This window comes from Simochromis diagramma, unplaced genomic scaffold, assembly GCF_900408965.1.
Source record: "Simochromis diagramma unplaced genomic scaffold, fSimDia1.1 OVJJ01000026.1, whole genome shotgun sequence".
NCBI lineage: Eukaryota > Metazoa > Chordata > Actinopteri > Cichliformes > Cichlidae > Simochromis > Simochromis diagramma.
In genome coordinates, this window is record NW_024386985.1 from 3,970,451 (window position 1) to 3,994,543 (window position 24,093).

The 24,093-nt window shown below is 41.7% G+C and overlaps 1 protein-coding gene across 4 annotated transcripts in view; it reads left to right on the forward strand.

The window, feature by feature from the left end:
* Nucleotides 1–24,093, forward strand: part of crocc2 (ciliary rootlet coiled-coil, rootletin family member 2) — a 44,265-nt gene that overhangs the window by 6,209 nt on the left and 13,963 nt on the right. For 3 of the 4 annotated variants that reach the window (XM_040040110.1, XM_040040109.1, XM_040040113.1), the window contains exons 4-20: nt 8,374–8,541; nt 8,632–8,715; nt 10,081–10,184; nt 11,225–11,369; nt 11,803–11,909; nt 12,446–12,652; nt 13,519–13,636; nt 13,787–13,876; nt 13,969–14,103; nt 15,103–15,302; nt 15,430–15,612; nt 16,040–16,184; nt 16,274–16,420; nt 16,813–17,043; nt 21,938–22,131; nt 22,582–22,709; nt 23,872–24,041. In XM_040040110.1, the coding sequence (XP_039896044.1) occupies nt 8,374–8,541; nt 8,632–8,715; nt 10,081–10,184; nt 11,225–11,369; nt 11,803–11,909; nt 12,446–12,652; nt 13,519–13,636; nt 13,787–13,876; nt 13,969–14,103; nt 15,103–15,302; nt 15,430–15,612; nt 16,040–16,184; nt 16,274–16,420; nt 16,813–17,043; nt 21,938–22,131; nt 22,582–22,709; nt 23,872–24,041 (2,556 nt within the window). The remainder of the gene's footprint in view (nt 1–8,373; nt 8,542–8,631; nt 8,716–10,080; nt 10,185–11,224; nt 11,370–11,802; nt 11,910–12,445; nt 12,653–13,518; nt 13,637–13,786; nt 13,877–13,968; nt 14,104–15,102; nt 15,303–15,429; nt 15,613–16,039; nt 16,185–16,273; nt 16,421–16,812; nt 17,044–21,937; nt 22,132–22,581; nt 22,710–23,871; nt 24,042–24,093) is intronic. The other variant, XM_040040112.1, reaches the window with a different exon arrangement.

A 24,093-nucleotide genomic window follows, 5' to 3' on the forward strand; every position in this document is an offset into this window, starting at 1 on the left:
ATCTTAATCAGATACTTAGCCCTCTTTGGGTTGTCTCTTTTTTAAAGTAAAGGGGGAAATGCTGTACTCTAAGCCTCTCCTGAATGACTGAACTCCCGAGGAAGTATTTGAGATTTTCTGTCTCTGAAGAGGCCACCTTTCCAATATACACATATCCATATCCACACATACACAATATCCACAGTGGTAGGCCAAAACTTAAATAACTCCAGAGTTGAATACCAAAAGGTAATAGGTGGTATAAACACAAAAGCAATAGTTGACAAATCTCAAATACACCAATTTATTTGGTCATGCCAACAAACAGAAACTAGCATTTCTACTTAAGTACAGAATGTCTTTACCTCTGATTGTTTTTAAAAGAATCACATCATAATTACCTCACTACAACAGGTACAATAGTTACATCGATATAGATGATGTGCCAATCCATCTGTCAGTCTCTTGTTCCTTTCTCCTTGAACCTCCTTGTACCCCATGACACATGAACTTCTCCACTTGAATAGGAACTCGTCCTAAGCCACTGTGGGTATTCCACCCTTTTCTGGCCTCAGACATAGAGGTGCTAATCCTCATTCCAGCCACTTCACATTTGGCATCAAACCACTGCCTTCATAGATTGATGAAGTCACATCGTCGATAAAAATAAAAGATGTGACCCTGAAACCAACAAATCTTGAAACTCTTGCTTTTTTGGCTGCACCTTGAATTTCTGTCCATAGTTATCAGCAGAATCAGTGATAAAGGGCAGTTCTGCCAGAGTCCATCAGCCACTGGAACAAAGATGAACTAAATGAACTAAAGGAACCAAGCTCTCACTGCACTGCCCCCGAAAAAATGAAAAACAACCAAACAAACAAGTTAAACTGCCAAATATATATATATTAAGCAATACAATTATAACTAATATATGCAAATTATTATTTAAAATATCATCACAAGGTTTAATGAGCATTTCGTTTTCAAAATAAGTTCATTTTCTTGTAATTATTTCAATGTTGAGGCTTTAAAGGGTTAACAATTGTCCTAATAATGCATACCGTCGAAGCACCACTCACAGGACACCGTGGGGGGCTTCAAGCTGAGGTCAAATCCCTTGTCCAAATTCACAAATACGAGTCAACAAGTTGGGCAAACTCATAAGCATCCTCAAGTATGATTCTTGAGTGGATAAGGAGCTGGTCCAGACTTCTCTTACCAGGAATAAAAGTGCATCAAATAAAGTTTTAAAAGCTTTTTTTTTTTTTTTACTGAAGTTCTACTTCTGTTACACAACATTCCAACTTCATTCATTGCTCAATCCAGTGTGCCAGCATTTGCCTAATTGCACCAGAGTAATAAAAATGCCAAAAACGAGAGAATTTCACCCACCTATATCTTGAAACCACACGTGAAAAACAAGTGTCGTGTCTCTATATCATAATGTTTGTGGCCCAAGTCAGTTGAACAAAGTGTGTGACAATTCAAAAACATACATTTTGCCAAGCTTTCCTTAAGGCTCTGAGCTGACAGAAGACTGTTAACATAGTGCTGGTGAAGTCACACCTGGACTCTTAAAGCCTTCCTCTGTGTCTCTGTTAAGTCACCCTTCGTGATCCCTGGTGACCCCAGAAAATTGCACCTGAACCAGGATAAACCTTGACCTAGTTTGTGCGTTGGATGCCTCAAGAGGTTGGAGAACATGTTGGGGTGAATTCTGAACCTTCTGTGTTGCTTTTGGAGGCCTGCCAATGTGCATTTTCTCAGACACGGACATCCATACCCTACTCCTGAACACTTAGAGATTGCCTGCACAGTACTGCGGTGTGGCAGTCAGTTGGATAAAGATAACTCATGCTGAATGATTTCTGACACCAACTGCCATTTGCCAGTGCCCTGTGGAATTTTAAATCCCCCGGGTCTCTCCGTAAGAAGCCTGTCAAAGAGATAAAGTCTGTTTTTAAGTATTGTATTACTGTCTTCTTTTACTGTTCTACCCCCCTCTGTTCCTAGTTTGTTTTTCCTGCTGGCACAAACCCATTCATTTATGCTGCAATTTGAATGGAAAACAGCCAGAAAGTCAGACTGTCTCAAAATTGTAAAAATTAATTACTTTCCCCAGAGAAAGAAAATGCTTAAAAGCCCTCCTGAAGACTGAATTTTTTGATGAAAGTATTCCATTAAACCTCGTAGCCTTTGACATTTCTTCTGCTTCTCATGTTACCTAACTTTAAAGTCAGACATAAAGCCTACTTTTCAGCTCTTTTCAGCTGTCAGAGATCTCTAATCAGATGTGAAGTCTGTACTGATTGAGTTTATGTATGTATGTGTAGGTTTTGAATTGCATTGTCCTTGCTGGACACATTTGTGTTAAGCAGTGCAAGACCAGCCGCGTGTTTGTGAGCACTAAGCTTGCATTATGAGTTTGCCATTTTTACACAGATCACTTGTATCCCTTACAGGCCATCACAGCAGCTGTCCCCATGACCCAAAAGTTCACTCTATGGTAACATGCTCTCAGCAGTCCCTCCTCTTTTCCTTCCATTCTCCTTGTTTGTTATCCCACATTGTGTAATTACTGTCAGTGATGATACATAAACAGCTTTCACAATCAGCTGGGGCTCTTTCACAGAGTCAGCACTCAGGGGGTAATTTGAGGGGAGGGAGGAGCGGGTGAGCTGTTCAAGTAGGACAGTAAGTTTTTGGGCAGCTTGGGGGCGATGGACATCCGCTCCAGCTGTGTTTAGGAATCTGACAGATAGTGCACTCCATTAATTCCCTTTATTAAGCCTCTGGGTCCAGGCCAAGCCAGAGAAAACGATTGCAGCTGTAACCCTTCACATGCTGGCTGGAGTGCGCACTCACGGCCAGATGTCGCCCTGGGTGAACCACAGATAGAAAGAAAAGAAGACTGAGGTTGTGAAATAGTTCCTGGATAAGGCAGAAAATTTATATCTTTGTTGAAAAACAGGTATGAATTCACAATGTCATATAGCAGAAAACGAGAGAATACGCTTCCCAAGATACTTTATCAGATAGATAGTTATCAGATACCCAAATGTAATTACATTAGGTCAGTGAGAAGATATTGCAATCCTGAGATGCTAACTGAATGGGCTGGATTCTGATCTTATACCACATGAGCAAGGCAGCAAGTTTTGGCACAAACACCAAAGACTTCACAAGGGCCTTGAAAATGATTCTCTTGTTGCTTGCTGGCAGATGAATCAAAGCAAGATTATCCCTTGATGTTGTCTGAAATATTTATCAAAAGAGACAATACAAGGAGTGGCAGAAATCATAAATATCAAGAAGTATAAAAACTCTAATTCAAAGCACATTTTAAGGGCCTGAAAAGTCTTACACTTTGGAGCCATAAGCAAGGCTCAAGAAACAGATACTTGGAAATTAAAAAGAAGAAAAGGACTCAAAGCGACCATATGGAGGAATAAAGTATACCATGACATAAAGGCTGATTTTTGTATAAATTGCATTTTCGGCATTATTGCAGAATGGCAGTAGATGACCTCAAAGAGCAGAGCTATGTTAGGATTGGGCTCAGCTCACTTTAGGGAATCATGAAAGCTGATCGAGGGTGATTGTGCTCTGAAGCAGATCATAAATAGCATGGGTGTTAAGCGAGCGCAATTCTGGGCCCACAGTAAGCCCTGTAAGCCCCGAGTTAGTGCAGAGGGAGGACTGGGATTACTTGCTTCTCTCTTTGGCTTTACAGTCACCACCGTATGCGTGTGTTGTGAAGGACAATGAGTTCAAGCTCACTTGGAGATGTGAGTGATGAGAGTTAATGATGCAAGCAGAGCAACGGAATAGATGGTGGTGTAGGAGGGTTAAGCAGTGGTGGGGTTCTCCACACCAGGCTGTTATGGCACCCTCCTGGGAGCTTCCTGCAAGGAGCATGGTTAATCCGGAGCAGCCCCTGGCCTCCTGCTTTACAGCTGACTGGGGAGAAACTATAAAAAAGCGTCATCTCTGTATTTTGTGGAGTAAGGGCGAGGCGCTGGCAAGAAGCCCATGTGCTGCAGCCATGTATGAAAAAGCACAAACAACCCTCGGTGTCTGGGTAGGGTGGGGCCCTTGAGGAGTTACCAGGGTAGCCTGGTCATTGGGTGCATCAGGTAGTTGGGTGGTAGGGATGGTGCAGGCTAAACAGGCACAGATGCTGATGGAAATTAATTTCTTGTGCTTTATAAATAAAAGACAGTTTGACTAAATTAAAGAAAATCTGTGTTTTCCTGACCTTCAAGCTCTAAGGGGCTGTATCCATGCAAATCTAGTTTTAATGGTCACATATTTTATTTTTTAGAAAGTCAATGAAGTCTAGAGAATAGAAGATAGTCCTGATAAAGCTGTAGCTGTGTTCTACATTAGAGCTTGTGATATGAGTGTTCTAATAGTTTGCATACTGCAGCTTTAGGTGTGTATAAATTCTCAGTCCCATTTAATCCAGGGTTCAGACATGATCATCATTTCAAGCTCATCCAGCAACTTGAACTAATGCTCTAATACTATGCTAATTCCAGTTTCAGACACAGTGAGTTTTCTTGGAATGTACTTATCATGTACATATCATTCCAATAAGTACAATTATTTACATCTTTACTACAGATTTGCCTGCAAAACACTGTTTAAACTGCTGTGAGAGGACAATCCGCGACCATCTTTGCAATTACTGAATATGCATATGGAGAAGATAAATATAGTCACCATGATGCTGCCCATTGACTTTAAAGTAGTCATTTTGAACACTGAATGTCAGAATTTTGGCCATTGCATCTTGGTTTTGTGAAACTAGAAATTATCATGTTTAGATGACAAGGGTAAATCACAGGGTAATAAAAAAGCTAGAATTTCATAGACAAGAACTAAGCCACAAACTTCTAGGACAGACTGAATATGACAAACCCGGTTAAGGGATCCAGTTTAGTAAGTCAAATTAGCAGCTGTTGGTGTGGCAGCTTTTGGCTGTAGCTACCTGTGTTGGTGCACCAATCAATCTGCACAGAATGAGACTAGCAACAACGTAGCAACGAGTGATTATGAAAAATTAGTCCAACTCAATGATTTGTAGCAGTGATAGGGAAAATAACTATTAGCAGCTTAAAGTAGGTGCCCCCAAGAAAATGTTTCTCATCTATAAGGGAAGTGATTAAAAGAGGTAGTAAAAACATTAAAGAATTATCCATGCAACTGGATCCTGATGTAATAAAACCCAAATGTTTAACAGAAATGAAGAGCTGCTGTGCTGGTTGAGGAGTCAAAGAGTTGGGTTGAGTGGGAATCTGGAACATCAATTTTTGTGGTTTTTATTATTGTTATTGTCATGAAAGAACAAAACAATATTAGCAAACTAAATCTGCTTATTGTAGCAGGCTGTAAAATTGTTTATTTCTGCTGTTAAGTTGAACATAATAACATGGCATCTATGAGGGTTGACTCACTTTTGGGCCCTCAAGTGGCCACTGCAGTTTTCTTCATTTTTCAGGTATTACTCACCAAAATTGGTTGTTGGGACATTGCTACAAATCTCTACGTGTTAGTGCATAGAGTGGTTCAGTACTGTTGCAGAATAAAAGAAATGCAAGGCTCAAATTATACATGTATAGGATCCTTATGCGCGTGCATAGACAAGAGGCATGAAGATATATCGCCCATCTATTGTAGCGCCTGAATTTACCAGGATCCTTTATCTGAATCCTGCATTCTGCACCGTGTATATTGAAGTAATGGATATTTTTTGTTGTTGTTGTTTGTTTATGTTTCTTTTTATCACAGTGTTGGATTTCTTTTTGATGTGGCTACGAGAGTTACAGTTTCAGTATCACATGGCACCGAATATACATGTACATGGCGCTCATATCCTGTAGTATTTGTAAAGTGCATGCTTGTTAGTAAGTCAGTGTTATTGCTTTAGTTGTGCCAAAATACTTGAAAAGATGCATAATCACCAATGCTCCACACACAGCTGTTTCCAGGAGTCCCTTTAAACACAGCTGCTGCAGTGCTGTGCGTTTCAAACACTCCGCCCATGTTGTTCCTCCCTTCTCAGTCCCTAAAGCTGTCACCTCAACAACGGGCAGTAAAAGACGTTTTTGTGCTCCCCATGTCCTCAGAGAAAAACACCAAAAGCACAGAGCCAAGTGCGTGATGACCGTAAGTGTAGTTTGTAGTATAAATTTCTGAAAAGGGCATTTGAAAATGTGTTAATAATGGTGGCAAAGTGGCTGGGTCCAGTGTTGAACACTGAGACTATTGTCTTGGCTCTCTTGGAGCCTGCTGGAGAGATTAAGCACCAAGAGAAGAGATGAGGTACAGAAGAGAAGAGGGAGGGAGTGGGTCGCAGGGTTGATTTGACGAGCTTGGATGGTGGTTTGGAGCGTATTGCAGGGGAGGGGGGCTCGCTCGCTTGCTCTCACTCTCTTCATCTCTTTTTAAATGAGAAGTCGGCAAGGGCAGCTAGAGGCACGCAGTGTGTTGTAGTGCTCTAGGGCCATGTGGTTTGTATTAGTGAGGACAGGGTGTCTGGCACCAGCATAGAGAGTGGGTGGTGCACAGGGAGTTTAGGTTGTATGGGGTTGAGAGGTTACAGGACATTTGGATTTCAGATACGGGAGAGAAAATGAGGTTCCACAATGAGGAAGACCAGGACAGTGTTGATATTATCACCCCTTACTCTGTCTTTAGCTTAATACTGCTGCTCTTTAGATTTTTAAAGCCAATCAAAATTTGACATTTTTGGTTTGGAATGTATTTCAATGAGCTAAAATACTTTGAATACTTTGAAATACTTTACTGAAAACAGTAATACTCGAAACCACAAAAAACTGCGTAATGGTGATTGAGTCTAAGACAGCATGGCAGAGATGGGTACTGGTATGAGTCTAGACAATGCCGATGAAGATGAAGCAGATGGAGACTTAGATGAGGCTCTTTGAACGACCAGGATGAGGAAGACATGAAGAGGAGGTGGAGAGAGGTGCAGGGAACAGAGGCTGATTGGCTTGTTTGAGGCAGATAAGAAAATATCAGAACACAACAAAAGAAATGAGTTGACACCATAGGAAAATGGGAAATTATGTCACGGTTTGCCCTGGCAGACCGTGGGGATGTGTGGAAGGAGGACCCGAAACCTGGACTCTTTAGTGAAGACAGTGCGTTTATTTACAGTGAGGTAAATAACAGATGCATACAAAATTCCTGTTGCTTCCTAGACTCCCGTGTGTGTGTTCCCCTCCGTGCTGTCCTTCTGGTTCCTCGTTCCGCCTGCAGGAAAATAACAGAAGCAGCCGTCAACACTGACCCCCGTGGGCATACACGATCTGCACTACCGTACACTGACGCACACTAACTTGGGATGTAACGCAATGATCCCACACCGGTGGGAGCTCCAACACTCTCCTAAATAGCTCCCCCGACGAGCCCTGATCAGCAGCAGGTGTGTGGCAGGGACTTCAGGTGTGGCCAGTCCTCCAGCAGGGCCACACCCATTAGGCCTGCAGGTGCCTGTCATCCATCCTACAGCCACACACTTATACACACACACACACCCTGCCTACACATACAATAAGTGGAACACAGACATGACAGCATTGTGCAGAAGACACACACATCACAAAATAATAATAATAATAATTATAATAATTATAGTCCACCCTGAGTCCCCGGAACCGGGTCCGTGACAAATTATGTGAATATTTTATACAGTAGCTACTGATTATATAAGATAGACCTGCATTCATCTATTTTCTGCCACATATCTGAGTCCAGGTTGCAGAGACAGCAGTCTAACCGGAGGTGTCCAGACCTCCTTCTCCCCAGTTACCTCCTTAAGCTGTCCAGGAGGGAAACTGACACATTCCCAAAGCAGGAAAGAGACATAATCCAGGATTGCTTCCCAGTTGGACGCCTGAAACACCTTAACTGGAACTTTAGGTTATGATAGAGCAATGAAAGCCCAAGCTCCATCCATATTACTGCACTGTTCCTTCTGCTCCATTCTTCCCCCACTCACTAACAAAACACCTGAGATACCTGAACTTTACTGCTTCTGTGTCTGCAGTAAACAGGAATACAATAGTAATAGTCTATAAAATAAATAAATATTAATGTAGCCTTTTGTTGCACTTTGCAAAAACTCCTGTCTTTATGAATAGTGGGTGATTTTACAGTGAGTACCATACAGCAGAGAGAGTTCAAGGCTTCTCTGAAACTCTGTAAATAAAAGAAAGTTTAGGTTTTATAGAGAAGAGACTTCTGAAACTTCTCAAAGTCCTTCTGATAAACTGGTAAATGAATTCAAAGGCCATGTGTGATGTGCACAATGATGTGCATCCTTCTAAGGCTCCTTTGTTGTATTTGTTTGTTGCTCTACTCCAGCTTGATCAGATACTGATGCTGCAGCCAGCGGTGGACTCAGACCAGCACAGTGTATCAACAGAAGCCATGCAACCACAGAACAAGGAGAGAGCCCATAGGCAAAAACTGCTGGCCTATCAGGAAGCCCAACAGAGACAAGTCCAACTTGTTCAGAAGCTGCAGAGCAAGGTAGCTAGAAATGGATCTCACAGTTTAGACACCTCTACACGTATGCCTTGAAGCTTCCTAACCATCCGTCTTGCATTTGTCTTATATAAGGTGATTCAGTATAAGAAGAGATGTGGGGAACTTGAAGAGCAAGTTCTGGAGAAGACTTCGGAAACTGAAAAGATGAGATTGTTGGTGTGTTTTTACGACAGTATTAGAATCAGTACTGCTTCGGTATAAATTAAAAGTTTTATAAGCCTACTAGAGTCATCTAGAGGTTCATCTGCTCCTTACACCCAACTGACTGTTAAGCTGATGATGCATGTTTAAAACAATCTTATAAAGCTCTTTGTTTTTTATAAATTTCAAATGCAAATGATCTCGCCTGATAAAGAAGGAATGTGGCACAATGCCGGGTGATATTGATAAAGTCAGTCTTAATTATTATCACAATTGCATTACAGTCAAATAATTAAAAAAGTAATGTTTTACATTTTTGCCCTTTTTAGTCTCACACAAAATAATTATTCAAAATTAATTTAAATATAATTTAAAACTATCAGCTATTATAACTCAATCTGGAATTTATTTTAGAATCACGTTTAGGTTTTCAGACAAATGAGCATATTGTAAATGTATTGGGTTTGAGCAAATATTGGTATTTTACCTATACCATTTTACTACTCAGTATACAGTATCACCATTATTAATGAGGTCACTGTTTAATAAGTAGTAGACTCCGTTTTTGTGTGATCTTTGACAGCTGTTAACTTGGGCAAAGTTAGATTTTTGATGCTTCTCTGCTCTGTGGACTTGCTTTCAGAAAGTACCACTTTTTTAGTTCCATTTATATAAAAGATGTATGTAGCCTCTGTGACCCACTGGTTTTTAACACTGAAGCTTTAGTGTTAGCATTTGTCTGCTCCGTGTTGCTTTTCTTGGATGCAGGAGTAACCTTATTTTGAATTTTATTAGCTAGCACTAACAAGCTTTGTAAACAAGCCATGTCCAGAAATTGTACAGATGCACAAACACAACATCTTCTAATTAGTGATAAGTAATATAAATAAAACACTACAATTTCCCTCACCAAAAGTTAAGCACAATCTTCCTGGGTGGTCTGTACCAAGAAAACCCTATTAAAATGATTTTTTAAAAATGGCTGAGGTTAAGTGCACTGATTTCACTGAGGCCTGAGGGCAATGATTGGCTAAAGCCGCCCGTGTGGGAACACCTATAAATCAAAGATACCAGGCTGTAAATTTTAGCTCAATTTTGGTGCTAACCTCAAGTGGCCATTAGAGGAACTGCATTTATTGGCATTGTCTTTTACCCCTGGAAAATGTCAAACACTAAATGTACTGCATTATATAGTGTATAAGCTGTTTTAGACACACAGGTAAACTTTATTATGTCCCACTTTTATTCAAATGCACTTAAATGTATCAAATTGCAAAGCCCACGCAGAGACTTTTGATTAGTACACTGTAATTATGGTGATTTTTGTATATGGCCTCATGGTTATCAGGATGCCCGTAGTCGTTTTGTGTGTTTGTTCAGCTGCAGGGCCACCTAGACAAAGTCGAGTACCTGCAGCGGGTTGAGCAGGATCTCAACGTAGCTATCCAGAATAAGTCAGCTCAGCTGGAAGAGGAACAGAAAAGGTGAGTGGTGGGCACTATGCAGTGGAGGTACCCATGTTACACAGGCAATAAAAAAATGTGTCTTCTACTCATAATTAATACATAACACTGTAAAAAGTGCACAAAGTAAAAATCCATAAATCAGAAAAGCTGTATCAGAAGGGAGCGATGCAAGAAATTTGCTTCTGTTTTCTTTTTCTGTTTCGTCTTGAGAAGCAGAAATCAAGTTGAAATATTTCTGAGAAATGTTTGGATCAGAGATATTCCCAGTAGTCGCTCGAGCTTCCCTGCAGTTCTTCCCTTCCCCGTGCTGCAAGGGAGAGGCTGAAACCTGCCCTTGGCAAATGACCTTGGCATCCAATTTGTCAGAGAAAATTAGTGGGACTGTGTTGACTCTGTTCTCCAGAACATTTTAATAATGCTCCACATTAAACGTGGGCCAACCTCTGGAGCCGAGGCCAGATTTTAATGCCCAGTGATTTATACAATTATGGAGCTTTATTTGAAATACCCGTGGTGCAAAGTCTGCCAGCAATCAGTCATTTTTATTGCCTAAATATCTCACTTATTGCAGAGTTACCAAGCTCTGTTCACTTTAGCACTTTGTGTAATATAAGTATAGTGTAGAGATAAGTCCCACAGCTACCACTTACAAGTCCTCATTATTGAATCCCTCTTTCCTCACATGTCAGTTCCCTTTTAACTCGATATCATCCCATTCATGCAAACAAGGGTTTGGCTGCCTCTCAGACAGATAACCAAGCAAAACAATGTAGCGTGCTTTACTGTAAGAGGGTGTGTGTTGAGTGTGAGAATGATGTAAACATTTGGTAAATGACTCTACAGGCAGATCTGGTTGATATTAAATCTTATTCAACACAGATATTGTAAAACTGTCACACATGTTTACCCTGTAAGCGCAGCTGGCAAGTGTGGATCTAAAAGAAATATATGTTTGAGTGATAATGCTGACTATAAGAAGTTTGGGTTCTGTGACAGGGTTTATAGGAGGCTGTCAACACGGCTATTTGTCACTTTGTCATACGATGGGTTTTTTCCAGGAGTGCCAGCCTCAGCCAAGTGAATTCCATGCTGCGGGAACAGCTGGACCAGGTGGGCACTGTCAACAAGGGGCTAACCGAGAGCTTATGGAAGGCCCGTGAAGATGCCGAGTCGTGTGATACTCGTTTGCGGAGAGAGCAAGAGGTGAGAAAAACCTCAGGAATGAGGTCCTTGAGGCAGAAAGGCAACAGGGTTCATCCCTTTCTGTATAGAGATTGTGCAATTAAACTCCTGTTGAGTTCACATGGGGTAGGAATTCCATTCATAGCCAGTTTTGTCAATTCATTCTCATTCCCTGTTCATTTCACTGCTATGATTTTTGAGTTGTTGTTTCCTGTGAAAACATTCCAACTGCTGAGGGGGAGGAAAATTTTGTGCAAACAATCTGGCGTTCGTGCTGTAAATGGGCTACATCTGTTGATTCAGGGAAATCCAATTATTTGTATGTTTGCCAGCGTGAGTCCAGGAGTTCTATTATTGCATCTGCTTGGGATCACAATAAAATTAAAGGTTGCTATAAGCAGCCCACACCACCTTAACGCCAGATTCTACTCCGGTTTGCTGCTTGTCTCTGCAGACGTGCGCCTCCCGGTTGAGTCGGGAACAGGCTCATGTCAGAGCGCTGTGGCGCCAGGCCGCCTCCCTGCGGAGCAGTTTCACCCAGCTAAGGACGTTCACTGACAGGTGAGTGTGGCGTGCTGCCAGAATCCCTCCGGCAAGTCAGAATTCCACAAAACCCCCACCTTCTCCTGTGAGTCTCACGACTGTGACGACAATCCACCTCTCTCAGCCACACATCAAAGTGGAGCAGGTCAACAAGGTCATTGGCCCCTGCTTATTGTTTCTCACTGTGGGGAAATACTGCTCAAGGTGCCTGCACTCACTGTTAAAATCATCCATCAGGACGAAGCCTAAGCTGTTGTCTTCAGGGAGACTTGGCTTCTATAGTGCTGAACCACTGTATTGTAGAGTACTTTGCTTTTATAGTCAGTGCTCAGTTCATAGACAGCTTTGTCATGTCAGATGCTGAGCTGCAACTTAAACTTAAGACACTTCAAAGAGAGCTCAGTTCTCAGAGCTTAATCATGAGAGACATTCATCATCTTTTTTTAAAAAATTAAGATAAAAGTTTGCAACTGAATGTAACCATCATCCGCTTTTCTTATGCTTTAAATAATTTCAAATGTCATAACACATTCTGCAATCCTTATTTTCAACAGAACTCTGTCTGATATGCGTACCGAGTGTGTCGCAGCTAGCCAGCAGCTGCACGCTGCCTGTATGAATTTAGAGGCCAGAGTAACACAAGGAAGCCCCTGTGGTGGTGTGGAGATGTCCGCTCTGGAGAGGCAGCTGAAGGACAAGCTGAAAGAGGCTATGCAGCTTCAGGCTCAGTGCGATGCAGAGAAAGTCAAACTCAATTCCAGGTAAAGGCCTCCCCAAGTACAAATGTCAAGATTAAAGTCAACGTGTCAAGATTAAGTACAAGATGGTAAAGTTAAAGTCAACATCTCAGGATTAATGTCGGGATGTCAATATTAATATCAAGAACAAAGTCGAGATGTTTAGATAAAAGTCAAGATGATGAAAACGAGGTGAAATCTACTGAGTTAACTTTATTCCTGAAATGTAAAGTATAATATTGACTTTTTACTTTTTCTCTCAAAGCTTTAACTTTATTCTCAAAATGCCAAAACTCTTCTTCCTCGCACTTTTATTTTTTCAGCTCAGCTTTATTCCTGACATTTCAACTTTTTATTGACTTTATTCTCAAAAAGCAACATACCTAAAAGAAATCTACCATGTCTGTCTTTTAACTTAATGTGGTTCTTGTGTTCCTTTGTGAAAATGTCCTATGGTTACCTTCATTTTGTTTAACGACCATCCACCGCTGGTTTCAGACTGAATATAGTAACTGAGTAACTCAATCTGTGGGTTAGACTAACTGCCCTGGGCCGTCACTATTCCATTTTCATAAACTGAAACAGGAATACTGGCTTCAAGGTCATGTGCAGTGCGATTGTTTGATCATTTAGGAAATTCTTATTTTTCTATGCCTGAATGAAAAGACAAGTATAATCCACTTGATGAAACCCCAAACCTTTATATATGGAGTAAATCTAGTTCTTTTATCTAGTAATGGGAATCAAGTATTTTGTGCCATCTCTTGTAGACTATGAGCAGAACATGATAGCATTGATGGTCTAGAGGGAGGAGTACATCCCAGTTTCTTTCTGTCTTCTCCTTGATGTCTCCTGAACTCTCCTGAACCCTCTTTTCATGGTCTATCTAGAATCCTGGAACTGACCGACTCAATGAAGCACCTCCAAAGCCAGAACAGTGAGAAAGATATCAGCCTCAACACCATGCAGATCAGTCTGGACAGGATGGTAGGACCTTGGGAATATATGGTAGGAGGTGACAGATAGCTAAATTGGCTCTAGTCTGGACCTGAGGCTTGATAAAGTCCATAACTTCCTAGTCTAGAGGGCTGCAGTCTGGGGAATGTCAGACTTACTCCATGTACACTGCTTATCTGACTTAAATGGTTTCCTGCTCAGGAGACAAGGCGAACCGAGGATAAAGCAGAGATGGAAATACTCCACACAGAGATCCAAGCCCTCCAAAAGATTTTACACCATGTTCACCAGGTCGGAACAAAACAAAGTAGTGAATTAGATTGTGAAGCTGTTATCCAATGAAGTCAATAATGCCTTTTATTTTTACTATAATTTCTTTATAGTTAGTGAGCAGTGAGGGGGACGGCTGTGGCCCTGAGAGTGTGTCATCCTCGCCTCTTCATGGCCGTTCTCCTCTTAGGAACGCTACTGTGATATCAGTACAGAATGCTCTCTCCAAACACCAGAAACAAACACAGGTATAACAGTTATCTTAGTGTGATACACACAGTCTGTGCGCTTCTTCTAATTTATATCTGCAAAAGTCAAACTTTTGGGCATATACTTGTAGTATGTAATTTCAAAGAAACAACAATCTCCCCACTTTGTAATAACAGTTTTGTGTTTATAAACACACGTAACACGTGTTTATGTGTTAAGAGTGTGTTTGCTTTGCAGGTTTGTGTCTTTGATTACATGCTTTAACATTACCTGTGCCTCTTATCCACAATGAACTTTAAATAGTTTATTGCCTATAAATGGAATGAGCTACACAAAACTGTAAGGCCATTAACTACTACTATAAGCTACTATGAAGTGATTTTTTTTTTCATTTTTTTACTTTTTCTGTGATCATTATTTGTCATATTTGTCAACTTAAAAAAGTTAAAAAAGTTAAAAAAGTTCCTACCTGAGCTGAGCTGATCAGAATCAGCTGATTTGTTTTTAGGGTGTTTAATAAAGACATGAAAAACTTTCATACCTTCACATTCTGAATATTTTCCAAGTAACAGGGCCACAAAGCACATAACGGAAACTTCGCAGGTTCAGAGTCAGTTCATTTTTGCAGTATTTTTGAGTCATTGTAGCTTTACAAATCCAGGAGAATGTGAAATTTTCAGGGCTGAAAAACACATTTAAGATCTGTTGATGCAACGTGGAAGTATAGTACTTTTACATCCTCTGCAAGTGTCACAGTCTAAACTCAGAATCGTGGGTTTGAATCCTTTGGCTTAAAGCGCCTTAAAGTGACTGTTGTTGTGACTTGGCGACTGTTGTTGTAATGTGGCGTTGTATGGGTAGAATGTAATGAATTGTATTGGCGATTCTAAATCAGCTTCAGGTATGAATGAGTGTGAATGGTTGTCTGTGTCTCTCTCATTGTTTCTTCTCATGTAACTCTGTGTCATGTCAATTTTTATGTTGCAGCCTCTCAAGCATAAAAAGCTCAATCACTCACACTGACATATAACCTGCAGGAGCTACGTGCACGTTTGGGGGCTGCTCTGGAGCAAGTGGATACACTGCGCGAACACCAGCAAGAGAGGGACGCTGAGAGGAGAGAGTTGGAGCAGAAGATTCAGGATGTGAGGCGGGAAAGTCAGGAGGCTAAAAAAGCTCTGGAAGAAAGCCTCAGGGACAGCAACAGATATCGCCGCTCACTGGAGCTCATCTCCAGGTACATCCTCACCAAGTACTTCTACTTCTTTTTCTTGACTACACTTTGATTTTGGCATTTAGAAAGCTATTGAACATGCTTTGTCTCTTTCATGTCCACTGCTTATTTCTTTCACCACATCACACAGTGAAAAAAGCAGCTTGGAGAAGCTGCTGTCGGGGCTTCAGCAGGAAGTGGACTCCCAGCGTGCTGAGATGGAGGTACTACGGAGCTCCTCGCTAGAACTTCAGAGACAGAGGGATCTCCTGAGGCAGCAAAGGGAGGATCTAGAGATGCAGCTGGCACGCCAGAACACGGAGGCCCAAAGAGGGTACAGCAAGATCACAGAGAATGACCATTACACAAAGCACATCCTGACAGGCGTGATTGTTTTCAAGCCCCGTTTGTTTAGAGTTCAGATCAGTAACACATGTCATTCTCCAGCCGGCAATGCACCCACATGACATTTGGATGAAAATGTAAATGATTTACATAGCATTACTGCACTCATGCATGAGGGATACTTTTCTTTCCCATTTTCAGGGTTTCTTGGGCTAAAAAATTTGATTAGCTGAGAATTGGAGAAGGACATGCAATTGAACAAAAAACAAGAAAAACAGAAAAAAGAAAACTCGGCACTTATGCCAACATTTCTTCATTTTTTTTAAAGTACAGATGGATTACTGTTAAAGGGATCGTGTGTGAGACCAGCAGAACAGTGGTGGGGAGTTAAACATGTGATATAATTTCTGTTTCAGTGAGAGGAGTTTGCAGGAGCTCGAAGGGAAGCACTCGGATCTGCGCAGGGAGCTTGTGATGGTGAAGGAGGCTCTGAGCCAAATCACCCTGCAGAAGGAGGTGTTGGAGGATGACAAGGCCAGCCTCACTCTGGCTCTCTCCAAGGTTAACAACTCAGCTCCTCAGCGCAAGTTTTGCAAAGTTTCTCTGAGATCTGTCATAATTCTTTTAATATTATTTGAATCACTCTGCAGATTGAGTCTCAGAGTGCTGCGCAGGAACTGGCCTTCAACAAACTCCAGAATCAGGAGGCGGCGCTGAAAGATTCTCTCGACAAAATGGCCGCCCTTAGTGAAGGCTTAGCAAAAGACAAGGTGGAGCTCAGTCGTATTCTGCTGCAGGTCAGTAGTCATGCAGTTCCCCCATAACATACAAAAAAAGTAGAGAGCACGAGGTGAGGTGGCTAACTTGCTCTGCTGTGTGCTGCACTGTGAGTCACAGATCTGTCATCAGGTGCTCCCAAACTTACAGTATATAAATCATATAACTAATATACAAAGACTATAGGGTTGATTTTGATCAAGAGCATATTATTTGATATTATTGACTTGGAAAATTTCTCTTGGTCTCACAAAGTCATATAGCTCTACTCTATACCTGCAGTTTTTGTATCCTGGTGATCGCTGAAATTAAAGTTAATTTAGAAAATAAATAAGTGCCCAGAGGTGTAACCAAGCAGACTTGCTACTAGAAGGAAAGGAAGTAAAATGAAATATCCTGGCTTCTCTTCCAGACAGAAGGAGAGAAGACGGAGCTCTGTGAACGTAGACGGGAAGCCGAGGCGGAGCGGGCAGCAGCCAGAGAGGATGCAGCGCGGGCACAAAAGGAGATGATGGATCTGCTCGCCGAGAAGCAAGCCCTGGAGAGCTCCCACAGCCACTTGCAGGATCTCTGCCAGAAGCTAGAAGCAGAGCTGAGTCTCCTGCAGAAGGAGAAAGCTCAGGCCCTGGAGAAGCGCTCGCAGGTCAGGCCGCTCACGCTCCTCCCTACTCCCGACGCCTTGGAGAATTGGCTGGTGTTATTAACAGCTTTCAGCAGGTTCACGGAGCTTGTTGTCACATTAAAATGCATAGGAGGTCCTGGATGCATCTGCTGTGTTTTTTCCTCTCACATTTGATATGCAGCGCTCCACTGTGTGTTTTATATGTAACTTGGGACATAACAAGCAGAGGACCTTGGTGAACAAATGTGAACTGGAAAAGATAAATAGACAGACATATAATATCCAGCAGGAGTTTTGGTGAAAGCAGCAATAAATTAACACCTAAAGTATTTCCATTCTTCCTCAGCAGATCCAGATCCCCCTGTTCCGTCCTCTAAAGAATGAAAAGAATCCTCTCCTGCTGTATTATCTGTTCTGAATGTGAAACTGGGATATCCATGTTGATCTGAGCAAAAATATAACAAACCTAAACAATCTGACAAATTCCATCCAAACATTTTTAGATAGCTTATCTGTAAAAATAAATCAAACTTGGATGAAGCAAACCCTGTAGCGGCGTGCATCGCACTGAGCTCATGTTTCATCCCCATATTGGGGGCCTACACACATCCATAACATTGGTGTAATTCATCCACTTGAATATTTACCTAAGGAGAGGCTGAAAGACATTGTGTGCTAATATTTAGTTAGTGTGAGTTCATTTTTTTGTTTGGTCCAAAATCAAATTATAGTGATTGTTGCTTTTCAAACATTCTGCCGCAGTGAAATATTAGAAGTAGCAGGGTTTGGTTAAATATAGTGTGCTAGTGTGTCAGTAACTGGTACAGTATATTAGGGTCATTCTGAGTACTTACTGATAAGACTAATCACACCTTAAACACTGGTCAGCAGCCATTAATAGTTTCAATACACTGCACCAACTTATTGTCTCTGATGTAGAGGAACACAAACAGCCATTGATGCAATGCATGTTTGACCGGTTTTCTAATAATTCACTGGTGGAAACTTCAAAAGTGTCTTTTAAGTTAAACTTCAAGACTCAGCATGTGGGATAGGTGGCTACTCAGAACAAGTTACAGCACTGGAAAGACTTCATATGGAATCACCCGACTAGTGTCGTGTGAAAAAGCAAGTTTAGTACAGCCAGTTAATATCTAGCTTGTAGAACCACCTTTATATAAGCAATAAGTTGATTGTTTTTTTGTATGATATTTTCAGTCTTTCGCATGGTTGTGGATGAATTTTGGCCCGCTCTTCTTTACAGGGTTGCTTCAGTTCATTGTGGTTTGCAGGTGTTTAAATATGCGCAGCTCTCTTATGGTCTTGAAGCCTGGACTTTGAGTTTGTCATTGCAAAACCGTGATTCCTTTTTTTCTCCCACTCTGTTGTACATTTGCTGCAGTTCTTGGGGTCATTGTCCTGTTGCATGAGCCAGTTTGGGCCAAGCTTTGGCTTTCATACAGATGGACTCACATTTTACTCTAAAAAACCTTTGGCATGCAGAGGAGTTCGTGGTTGATTCTTTGACTGCAAAGTGCACCACATCATCAGCCCTCCTTCATTGTGTTGACAGTTGATATGAGATTTTTGTGCTGTGTTATTTTTCTCCAAAAGTGGTGGTGTCTTATGGTCAAACATCTCCCCTTTGGTTGTGTCTGTCAAAAGATGCAAGTTTGTGAACAAATTGTGGTGTCACATTGGTTGTAGAGAAGAGGCTTCTTCTTGCCAACCCTTCCAAATAAGCCATACTTGTTCTTTTTTTGCCCCCCTTGTACTTCGATGAGTCTTTACACACTAACTAAGGCTGTAGAGAGATGAGACAGTCTGACATTGGGGTGAATTCACACTTCTGGGAAGGCTTTGGTTGTGTGTTAACACACACTGTAATGCTCCAGATCAGACAAAATTTGTACTTTTATAAAAGCTGTTGACACTTAATAGTGATCTACTAATTAAGTGCATCTTTTTAACATATGGCTGCTACCTACCCTTTTAATTCCTACAGAAGCTGTGAGAGTGGAACCCTGTGAAGCTTCTTTCTCCATATGTATATATTGTATGTATTATATTTTGTATAAAAAAAAAAAAAAAGTAAGGTTGGACCCGGGAAGCTTTATTCACAGTAAGACAAGAAAAAATGGGCGTGTGTTACTCAGGTGGCTGCTAACAGCGGTAATGGAGCTCTGGGAGAATCTTTGAAATGGGAGAGAATCAGTTAATGAAGTCCAGAGCTGTGAGGTTGCCTGAGATTGCTTAATGATTCTCAGCTTAGAAATCTTACTTTGTCCGGGGAGAAGGGTGAGACAAGGGAGGGGTAGCTGGTAGGCAGGCTGGCAAATCCTTGTTTCCAAAGAAAGTCAGAAAACATGAATGCAGATGAAGAACAAATCCGACTGTGGTCTTTTGACTCCACTATAGGCAGCAGGGAGGTTTCAAAAGCAGTAAAGCAAGAACTCCAGGAGGTAAACTGGGAAGCAGATCAAACACAAGAGTTACTTTGCGAAACTTGCAGAAATCTCAGTTACACGAGGTTGGCCGATTTACCACCAAAGTGGAGGCGACAATCTGGTGGAGACACTGCCACAGCCGGTCCTTAAGTACCTAGTACTGATGAAGGTAATGAGTTGCATGTGTGCAGAAACAAACCCGAGAAACGACAGCTCTGCCCAGCTCTTCACCTGAGAGCAAGACAGAGAGAGAGAGAGAGAAAGCCTGACCCGGAAACCGACAGCATATACTCATATGAACTGAAAGCTCTTGTGCTTATTATAGAAGCAAATCAATATGCTTTTAAATTAAAATAAAAAACAAACCTTCTCTCAAAGTGATTCAGTCCATTCTTCAACTTATTTTCTTTGCAAACTTAAAACAAAGGATGTGTGAGACATTTATTATTTATTTTTGGAACCATTTTGTTAGTTCCATTATTTCACAGTTGAATCATGTTTCAGTGCAGTTACTATACTGTTACGGGGCGCTGTGTCTCCTAATGAATGTTTATGGAGGCAGGAGGTCTGTCTAAATTTAAAATCATTAGAGCCAAATTTTTTAGTGGTTTAGTATTTATTTCTGCTAGAATTTTCATGTTCCACAGGGTTCACCCACCTAAAAGGTTCATTGTCCTCCCCAAAAGACACATCACTGTAGTTTCCAGGTCTGAAATCTTAAACCAAAGAAATTATTTAAACTCGCAATCTTTGTAATGGCCTCCAGGGGGCCACAGCTCTAGTTCCAAAAAGACTCCATATATAGATGTCTGTGTGAAAATAGCCGTCAGCTCCTCTACTCTGTGACCTCAGGGAACAATTTACTAATTGATTGCTTTTTTTTAGGCCATATTCAATCAAACATGAACTTTATTTGACAAATTGTGATGAGTTTTGGAGTCAGAAAAGGGGATTATCCAGGGTATAATCATGAGATAGTCCTCGGTTTCACAGTCAGATCTGCCCCTCATTTCAAGACACTAAGATGGTAACAGGACTTCACTAACCACTGGTTGAAGTCATGGTGTCCCTCTCTCCACTCCTCTGCTACCCTGTGTCTTCTTCTGTTTGGATATTGCTGAAATACAAGTTGTTCAAAAGGCATCTCTGAACCACCTCAGCTAACTTGCTTTCAGATGGAAAGGAGCAGCAGCTCTACACTGAAGGGCTATGTTGGTTGCTATGTTGGTTAAAGGCTGACCCAGACACCCTTCAGATGAACCTCACCCCGCCCCCCACATAGCAAGCAGGTCTGGCCCGGATCTGGTATCAAGCCGGCACTGCTGGCTGACTTCTGGCACGATAAGACATATGTCATCCAGATATGGGTCAGGTCTGGCAATGTAGCCACTGTTTATGCGATGGAATGCCATATCTGGCCGATTGTGGTTTTCTTTATGTGGCCCAGGCTCATAGAAAACAGGTCTGGCCCGGATCCGGCATCAAGCTGGCACTTCTGACTGACCGGTGTCATGGCAGGGTGTATGTCAACCAGATGTGGGCCAGGTCTGGCAATGATGGCACTATTTATGTTCCTATTTTCCTATTTTAGTTAGAAGATCCGAATGTCTTGTTGCAATACTATACTGCTATGGTAGCCAAAGTTTCAAATGCAGGTTTGACAGGTTTGTGAGTGGGCACTTTATCCAAAACCTATTGAGGGTTTACTCATGTTTACCACTGGGTGGTTGTAGCTCAGGAGGTAGAGCAGGTCACCTACTGATCGCAAGGTTAGTGGTTCGATCCCTGCCCCCTCCAGTCTGCATGCCAAGAGTGTGAATGTGTATGAATTTAGTTAGGAAGCACTCGGTTTAGAGAAAATGGGTGAATGTGGCATGTTGTATAGAACACTTTCAGTAATCTTGAATAGTGAAAAGCGCTACATAAGAATCAGTCCATTCACTGTCTGAACAGAGTTTTGTCATGTTACTTTTGAACTATTATGCACATGTTGTTATTACATGGCTTGATTAAGGTACACATTAGGCTGACATCTGGGGCCAGAGCTGAAACTGTTCTGGGCAATGACAGGGCCACCAGTGTGTCTGCAACTGGTCTTGTGCTGGCCCATGTGTGGGCCACCTCTGGCAAACCTGATCTGGGCCACCGAAGGGCCGTCATTCTTTGCGGTATGTGGGCCATGTGTAAGCACATTGTGTGGGCCAGATCCAATCCGTACCAATGTTGCTATGTGAGCCCTTATATCCATGGTTTTTCTTTATTTCATTCCTTCAGTTGCCACACGCAGGTCGTGGCCATAGGTGAGGGTATCCATCTGTCTCCCACTTGTCACGAACAAGACTCTGGCTGAAAATAATCAAAAATGTATTTGTCATAAGTCTGTTGTGAATTGCAAATGCAATATTTTAATGTTTATAATGATGTTGTGTAAAGAAATGTTTTTTTTTTCTGCCTGTGCTCGTCTCCAGGTCAAAAGGCAGTTGCAATCTGTGACAGAGGAGCTGTGTGCGTGCAAGAAGGAGCTTGAGACACAGACCGCAGCCATAAAGAGAGCTACCCATGACAGGGAGGAGTTGGCCAAGGACAAGGCAGCTCTGGATGTCAAGCTAAATTCCGCTGACCGAAAGGCCTGTGGTTTCACGCAGGAGCTGGTTGCATTGAGGTCTGTGTGTGTGTTTGTGCGTATTTGTTTGTGTGGTTGGACCTCTGAAATGTTTGGGACCAATTTGATATTTAAAACCAGCTTCACCAGTTTGTTTTTTAGCATTTGCATTCAGCATAAATTGGAGTTAGGCTTGTATCAGTAATGTTTAGTTTGAGAGTGCAAGGAATGAATGTAAGTGAGCACAGTGTCCTCAAAAGCATGTGTGTATCTCTGTGTGTTTGTTTAAATAAAACCAACTGCCGTCGGGTATTTACGGTCATTTTGACTTTTTTAAACAAATTTTACTTTCTAAAGCGTAGCGAGTCTCGTGTAACAAGAGTCTTTAAGTAACATGGTTTTATTTGGAAACTATGCTTGTGATGGATTATTGGGTTTTATGACCTTCTACACCTAAAAGGTTCAAAGGTCTTTTTTCAGCACTCAAACCGTTTTACCACTGTGTTGCAGAGCAGAGAAGGAGTCCCTGGAGACGGCCCTGTTCGAGAGCCAGGAGCTTGCCTCGTCTCTGGAGGCCGAGCGCTCCAGGTTGGAGGGGGAGAGGCGCGGCTTGCTTTCAGCTAACGAGGCCTTGACGCGTGAGTAGCCCTCTCCCTCAGAGACCCCACTGTTCTCTTTGCCAAGCCCCCCGGCCGTGAAGCCTTTCCAGCAACCCACAAGAGATCCATATTTCAGCTGTGAGCTCTGCAACAGCTGGGCTGCAGCATCACTGGAGCTGCTTTCTCAGCTGACCAGGGTCTCACCACTCTGCACAAACATACGCATGAATCAGATAAGCAGGGGTTAAAGTGAACTGAAACGATCCAGAACAGCCCTGCGGCAGCTTTAGTTGATCGGTGGTTATATCTGATAGGCAGTTTAATACATATTATTATAAATTAAGTTAATTTTCTCTGTGCCGCAGTCTGGCTTTGCTTACAGTTGATGCCATGGAGACACTTGCTCAACAAATCAGAAAATAATATTATCCCATGGTCACGCCTGCATACTTCACACACATCCTTTTAGACTCCCCTGCAGATGTGGTATTTTTCTTTTCTTGCTATAAAACAAGTACCACAGGACGGGAGTGAGTATAATTTTTTTTTCTTTTAAGTGGCAGGTAAACCTAAATTAAACTATTCAAACTTCATCAAAAACAAAAAACCTGCTGTAACTGAAAAATGTTATGTTTGGGAACGTCACTCTCAGAGATAGGAAGGTTATTTTGAAGAGTAAACATGCCTCAACAAGAGATATTTGACAAACACATTTAAAGCTTGCATGTAATGTTACCACTTTTTTCAGAGATAGTGTAAAAGGTCTTAAATTGAACGATAATGAGTTTCTGTTTCTTAAAGGTTTTATTTAAGTTTCTGTGAGTTTAACAGCTGCAGTTCAAACTGGTTAGTTTGACTTACCGTGGTAAAGCGTGGTAAAGTGGTGTCCATGGTCAGTGTTTGATTAGGTATTGGGTAACAGTTAAGTTTGAATTTAAGCTGAAGAAGATGTTTAGTATCATTTGCCAAGTTCCACTTTTATACTAGCTTTATGTAACATCCACTTATGTTGCATTTCGTATTGTATTAGTTTGTCCTTTCTGTCCACTGCACCTCAAGATCTTTGGGTCTACAAATGAGTGCCATTAAGCTAGCATGTTCTTTGATAAGAACTCTGAATAAAATATTGCTGCTTCTGTAACATCAGTGGTTTTTAAAGTTTGTCTGCAAGTGAGGTACATGGATGTATTTACCTGTGCAGGTGAAGCTGCTCAGATGCGAGCAGATGCTGAACGGCAATGTGCACAAGCAAAAGAAGAAAGAAGTAAGTTGGAGGAAAAGCTGGCTCAAGTTGAGAGGAGTACCCTGCTGACTTTGACCAGCAAACAGCAAATTCACAGAGAGCAGCTCGAAGCAGAACGTCAGCAGAAGGTGCACTTTGAATTTGCTGGTCTCACTGTCAATTAATCTGTTAATTGTACTG